Source organism: Malurus melanocephalus, unplaced genomic scaffold (assembly GCF_030028575.1).
Source record: "Malurus melanocephalus ecotype Western Australia unplaced genomic scaffold, MMel_1.1 scaffold_473, whole genome shotgun sequence".
NCBI lineage: Eukaryota > Metazoa > Chordata > Aves > Passeriformes > Maluridae > Malurus > Malurus melanocephalus.
In genome coordinates, this window is record NW_026623705.1 from 278,480 (window position 1) to 285,344 (window position 6,865).

General features: G+C 45.2%; 1 protein-coding gene across 1 annotated transcript in view; it reads left to right on the top strand.

Annotated features, from left to right (window-relative positions):
- Positions 1-7: 7 nt before the first annotated feature.
- Positions 8-6,865, top strand: part of LOC130582247 (homeobox protein Meis1-like) — a 106,608-nt gene continuing 99,750 nt past the window's right edge. The window contains exons 1-5 of the mRNA XM_057380835.1: positions 8-412; positions 2,020-2,246; positions 3,830-3,971; positions 4,501-4,551; positions 5,358-5,408. Of these exons, the coding sequence (XP_057236818.1) occupies positions 401-412; positions 2,020-2,246; positions 3,830-3,971; positions 4,501-4,551; positions 5,358-5,408 (483 nt within the window). The 5' untranslated portion in view covers positions 8-400. The remainder of the gene's footprint in view (positions 413-2,019; positions 2,247-3,829; positions 3,972-4,500; positions 4,552-5,357; positions 5,409-6,865) is intronic.

Here is a 6,865-nt window from a genome sequence, read left to right on the forward strand (position 1 = left end):
AAAAAAAAAAAAAAAAGGAGAAAAAAAAAACTGATTTGGGGAAAGGATATTTGCTTTCGCCCCGCTGCTGTCTTGGAAACGAGAGGGGGAGAGTAAGAGAGAGAGACAGGGAGAGAGGGAAGAAAGAAAGAAAAAAGAAGGAAGGAAGGAGGGAGAGTTGATTTTTTTTTTTTCCTTCCAATTTTTTTTTTTCTGCTTTTTTAATGCTGAGTTACCGTATCGCTTCGCTGAGATCCAGCAAGCCGAAGATTTTACTCGATTGCTTCCATTGCTGGAGACGCTAAGGGATTTTTGCCTTTTTTKGGGGGGTGAGGGGGGGGAACTTCGCGTTTCTTTCTTTTCACACTGGCCTTAAAGAGGATATATTAGAAGTTGAAGTAGGAAGGGAGCAAGCAGGCCGATGGCGCAAAGGGTACGTATGACTAAAAAAAAATGGATTTCAAATGTGAAATAATATTGAAACGTGGCTGACAGAGACACTGCGAAAAAAGTTTTGGTTTTTTTTTTTTCTTCTTTTTTTTCTTTCCCGTCCTTTTTAGAGTAGGGGCACAAAGCGGTGTCCTGGAGCGGGAGGATTTATCAGTTGTACTTGTAGGCTTAAAACGTGTGTATATTGCTATTTTCTTGATTCTTTTACTCCCCATCCCGGAGCTCTCAGGGAAGAGGCAAGCTTTCTACACATTAATGACATGCAGGCATATAAGTGAATATGTCCAAGCCTCTGTATTTGTTGGTTTTGTAGCTCTAGTCCTACTAATGTATTTTTTAAAATCACCAGTGCTTGAAATATTTGAATGTGTGCATGTCTCTGAGCATTTTGCTGTGTTAGTGATGATATAYCGCTTGACTTTCAGAAGATAAGTTCTGGCTGGGAGTAAGCACAACTTTTTTTTTTCTTCTTCTTTTACCTCTTTTTTCTCACTCCTCTTTTTTTTTTTAAAAAAAAAAATATATTCTGTCCCAAAAGGTGCAGTGCAGWGGGCAATCCCCCCCACTCTTTTAGAAAGAAAGTGGCTAATTTGAATTGGAGGTTAGCAACATTCACTGCCATGTGTATTGTTGTTTCCATTTTGGGTGCGATCTCTTTTTTTTTTTTTTTTTCCCTTACAACTACCTCCTAAATTGAAGTTATGAGAAAAAAAAAAAAATTAGCTGTAGTCGGCTGAACAGGGATTTGGGGAAGGAGAAAAGCCCTGGAAAGACGTTTTCTTGCCTGATTTGCCTGCCGCCGTCCGAGAGCTGGTTGGGAAAGAAAGTTGCTCTGCTGACAACTTGCCTTTTACTCTTTCGGTCCAAGCAAGTGTCAGAGATCTTTAAAAGTGTTTATTCACACCTTCGCTTTTAATAGATGAAAAGTGGCCGTTTCCCCCGCTGCCTGGGAACCGCGGTAGCTTTCTCTCCTTAATCTTTAACAAAGAAAACCCTTAAAAAAAAAAAAAAAAAAAAAAAAAAAAAAGCATTCCCAAAATCCCGAGAGCCCGGACGAACGTTTCCAGCTTTTCGGCTTTAAAAGTTGCGTTCGCGTGGAATTGCTGGAAATCCGCAAATCGCCTCTTTCTGGTTTTTGGTTTGGTTTTGTCTTGTTTTTTTTTTTACCGCTGCTGAAGTTTTTGCATCCTCGCTGGGTGAGGTACCTGACTTCTTATCAGCGGSAAAAAGTTTAAGCGGAGGGAAATTTGGACTCCGGGAACCTCTTCCATTCACGGTGTGACGGGGCGGGGGGCTGGGAACTTTGTGGATGGGGATTGGGGTGGGTTTTTTTCACTTTTATTTATTTTATTGTTATTATTATTGTTGTTCGTCCTCCGCCCCAGCCTCGGAGGGTTTCGGGCCGGAGCAGCCCAACCCCTCCGCTCCCGGCCCGGCGCTGCTCTCCCTCCCCAGGGCCGGCGCCGCGGAGCCCGGGCGCGCTCGGGGGGGAATCGCGTCTCATTCCCGGGGGGTGGGGGGGAGAAACAGAGGAACGGAGCCGCTGCCTCCGCCTCCCCCTGACGCCTGTCCGCTCTCTCTGTCCCGCAGTACGACGAGCTGCCCCACTACGGCGGCATGGAGGGGGTGGGCATCCCCACCACCATGTACGGGGACCCCCACGGCGCCCGCCCCATGCAGCCCGTGCACCACCTGAACCACGGGCCGCCGCTCCACTCGCACCAGTACCCGCACGCCGCCCACGCCAACGCCATGCCCCCCGCCATGGGCGCCTCCGTCAACGACGCCCTCAAGAGAGATAAAGATGCCATCTACGGGTAGGTGCCGCGCAGGGCTCCGCGCAACCTGCGCGGGATGGAGCGAGGGGGAGCGCGGGATGGGGAAGGGGAAGGATGGGGTGGGATGGGATGGGGAGCGCTGCGAGGAGAAGGGCCGCGTTCTTCATTTTGTGTCGGTGCTGCTTTGGGAGGCGGCGGGGAGAGGGTTGGGGTCCCTCTGGCACGGGGAAAAAGGAGCTTGCAGGCATCACCRCGGGAGGAGAAGGGGAATAATATTCCCAGGGCACAACCTGCGCCGGGTGGGAAATCTCTGCGCGGAGTTTTGGAGCAGGGAGAGTTTGGAGAGCTTCGCCCAACTTTCCACCTTGTTCGTCTCTCCTTGCGCTATGARGGAGAGAACTCAAGAGCTGCTTCTCTCAACTCTTTTAATTTTTTCATTTCCTTCTAATTTTCCTTTTTTAAATTTTTTTTTTAAATCTTTTACCGACAGCATTGAATGTTTCTCAGTGAGGCAACTTGTAAAGCAGTTTCTAGGCCGTTGCGATGGGAGCTGACGGGGTTACATTGGGCGCAGATGCTTTTAAAATGTATCTGCTCAGCTGGAGTTTGAAGGGAAGTTTAGGAACCTTTAAAAATCACTCTCAGGACAGTGAGGAGAAGGGGGAGGGAAATAAAATTCGTGGAGTTCGGTTTCTTTATTGGTTTATCAGAAATCTGAAGGGTTGGTTAAAACTCGGTAGTGTACTGTACCCAGAAGGAAAAAAAAAAGTACGAAGCCCTGGGAGGGGAAAAAAAAATGAACTCCCTGTTATAAATATACATATATACGTGTGTGTGCGCCCACGCTTATTTATTTATTTAAATTATTAAACGGGCGAGGGAAGCAGATGCACACGCTGCCTTTCTCCCGGGGAGGCTTTTCCAAGCTGGGATTGCCCAGGAGCACCTGGTTCCCCCCGCGGGTCGGCGGCTGCGGAGCCTCGGGGRGTGGAGGGAGGGCCGGAGGCCGTGGGGAGGCAGCCCGGCTTGGCCAGCGCCTGCCAGTGGCTCCGAGCTCTGTTGGGTGGCTTTAAGGGCTTTTTCTTCTTATTCCCCCTCCCTCATTTGGATGGGGATTGTTTCTTTTTTTTTTTTATGTTGGTTTGTTTGTTTTCTTTTTTCTCCCTTTCTCTCCCAGCAAATCCTCCAGCAGAAAACAGGAGTTAAAAGCGTGAGAGTCAGAAGTGTGTATATCCAGGGATTTTAATTTTTTTCTTCTCTTTATTTTTATTTTTTTTTTCCCCCTTAAAGACAAGGAAAGTTAATTCAAAATGGCTGCTGGAACCAGCTTGGGTTTTATTCTTGGCTTGTCCTAAGGTTGTATTAACAATATCTGCGGCCAGCCAGCGCCGAAAGGCCGGGGAGATGCCGGGCTGCTGGCCGGCCGGTTGTGGGAAGGGGCTGGGAAACTGCGGGAGGCGGCGGGGGCTGCCGGAGCCCCCTCTGTGGGTTCCCCCTTCCCCATGCACGCTGCTGTGGGACTAACTATTGTTGTGTTTGGGTTTTTTGTTTTATTTTTTTTTTTTGTTTGGTTATGATATTTTCCCCCCCTCTGTGTGTGTGACTATTGTATTTTCTTTCAGACACCCCCTGTTCCCTCTTTTAGCACTGATTTTTGAGAAATGTGAATTAGCTACATGCACACCCAGGGAGCCCGGGGTAGCGGGAGGCGATGTTTGCTCCTCTGAGTCTTTCAATGAAGACATAGCAGTGTTCGCCAAACAGGTCAGCAAAACCGGGTTGAAAACAGAAAAAAAAAAAATAAAGAGGGAAAGAAATCGTACCGAGATAAACAAGTCTCTGTTGAGATAAAGATGCGCGTTTCCCCCTCCCCCCCTCTCTTACTGAAAGAGGCAAAAAAACCAAAACAAAAAAAAGCCCCAAAACCCCAACCAAAACAAAACACAAAAAAAAAAAAATATCAGGAAATCTCGGCATTTACTACCCCCCTTAAAATAAGGATAAAGTGGAGCGGTCTGTGCCCGGCCGGGAGCTTCGCTTTGCGGCTCCCGGCAGCCGGGACGGGCTCTGCCGGGGAAGCTCCGTAGGTATTTTTCAGTGTATTTGATTCACTTGCTCAAGTGTTTGGCTGATGTACTAAATCCAGCAGTCAGGGCTTTGCACGGAAGGTTACATAATGGACCCGACAGTGTAATGAAGCAAGAAATAATAACGTCTGCTTTTTCTGCTTCCATATTTCAAATAATTTTTATTATTATTTTTTCCCCCCTTTCCTCCCCTTTCTCACATTTAGATCCGAGCAGAGAAACCCCTCTTTTCCTCTAATCCTGAACTGGATAACTTGGTAAGAGTTAACACTTCTTCCTCTCCCCACCCCCACCCTCCCTTCCCCTCCCATTTATTTATTATTTTTTTGRAACTTCTGTGTCATCTGGAGAGGTGGTTTGGTGTTGCTAAATTGAAAATTTCTCACGTGGATTTTTTAAAATTATAATTATTACGATGATGATGATTTCAATATTTACAAGTAAATATGGTGTGGTAATTGCTTGGAAGTTAAAAATCCCATAAGGATATACATAGAGGAAAACCCCATCCAAAGGGGAGCTGGCGGGCTTGATGGTGAGCTCGCCTGCCCGAGAGGAGCGTGGATTTATCCCTGCTGTAACCAGCCCCTCCACGCACCTTTTAAGCAGCTCGAATGGAAACATAGAGGATTACAATGGCTGGAGATGCACCAGTGGCAAATTCACTGAAAATGAGGTCTTTTCTCTCTTTCTTTCCTCCCCCTGTTAAGGATAAATATTTTGCTTCCACTGTAGGAGTCCTGCTCCGGCTTTTGCAAAGCGAGGAGCCAGTGATGGTGTTTAGAGGGTTGGGTTTTTTTTTTTAGGAAATGTTTATGATCCGTATAATTCAGTTGCTTCGTTGCAATGGGGATTTTTTTTTTTTGTTAACTCTAGATCGCTTCTCGTTAAACAGTGCACAAAGCCACCGCTATTAAGTTTTAGTGTTATTGCCATAAATCAAAACAACTTTTTATTTACTACTAGAGAAAAGTCAAGCTACAAAGTGTGGCCGGGGCGGCTGTGGGAAATATCCCCAAATCCAGGAATGAGATTAATGCCTATGTTGTTTGTGTCTTTGCAGATGATTCAAGCCATACAAGTATTAAGGTTTCATCTGTTGGAATTAGAGAAGGTAATTTTTGTCTCTCTCTCTCTCCCTCTCCCTCCCTCCCTCTCTCTCTTTCTCTCTTTTACTCCCCCCACCCCCTTCTTCCTCCTCCGTTTCAGTACTGCTGAAGTTCAGGCTTCTGGTAAATTTGCATAAATGTCTTTCTTTCTGGTAATTAGTGTCAAGACCAATCTTGGCGTCCATTTCTCTTCGCAGTTTAATTACAATTTCAGCCTCTAAAACTGAGCTCTCGAACGCCCAGGCCTTGTGTTCATTGTAATACTTTGCTGGCTTTGTATAAATAGTTGCAGTTCTGTGGTGCCGCAGATGAGACTCAAAATGGTTAGTTTAGTCAAGCCCCTGAAATTGTGATTAAAAAAAAAAATAGATATTGTTTTTCCTCGGTGATGGTGAGGAAGAGACTTCGGTTGCAGTTAGTTGGAAGGGGGAATTTTTTTTTTTTTTTTTTTTTTAAGAGCCATCTGCAGGTCAGGCTCAGGGCGCGGATTGTCCTGTAACATTTTGCAGAGACAAAGCAGAGTTGATAGTTCTGTCTGTCTCTTGTTCCTGGGAATATTGTACACCTCCGAGCAGAAGAAAGAGATTGCAGCCTAAAAGCAGGATTTTTTTGTTGGCTTTTTTAGAAATCTTAGTAGGGAGAATGCTAATTTCTAAGAAGGCGGTGTCATCTGAGCTCACATTAAATTGGAATTGCGCTCTGGGTTTCCTGAGGATTTTTTACGTGTCATTGATAGCTGGCCTAGAAGAGAATTCCCTTTCTCCTAAAAATAAACATTTTGAGAGGTTTTTARATAGTTGAAAAGTTTCTCGTGAGCCTCAGTCACTTTATCTAACCATAACTGTCAGGTTGTTCTCGCTCTACCGAAATGCGTTAAAATCTGCCCATTAATAAAAGGYGGCTCAGGTAGAAGTCTAGCAGAGCAACTGGGGATTTCAGGGCATGGATGCCTATAATGTATTTCAGCCCAGTGCACTGGGACTTTTTTTTTTTTTAAATCCTTTTTTCTGTCCTCATACCCCTTTGGAAAGGGTTTATGATGAAATAACTGGATGAAATTAAATAGTTTACCTTAAATGTCACCCATGCAGGTCACCTCTCTAATGGCCACAGCTCCGGGAGCAGATGAATTTAACACGGGTGTTGAATATGTTGTAGCCTGTGAATCATCTTGTCACTGTCAATTTTCTGGGATATCTCTATTTTGCGAGAAAAGAAAGTTATTCCTAATTCTGGATGCGTCTAGAGGTCTCAGGGGGATAATTGCAGTGTGTTTCCCCTATTTAGGACTTTTGATGTCACAGGGGCGAAGGGGGGAGACTGGTTGCACTTGTCAATTTTACTTATGTATTCCTGATTATATTTTCTTCCTTTTTTCTCCCCCCCATCTTCTTTTTCTTTTTTTCCTCATTCCTTTTTTTTTTTTTTTTTTTTTTTTTTTTATGATCCGAGATCTACCGTC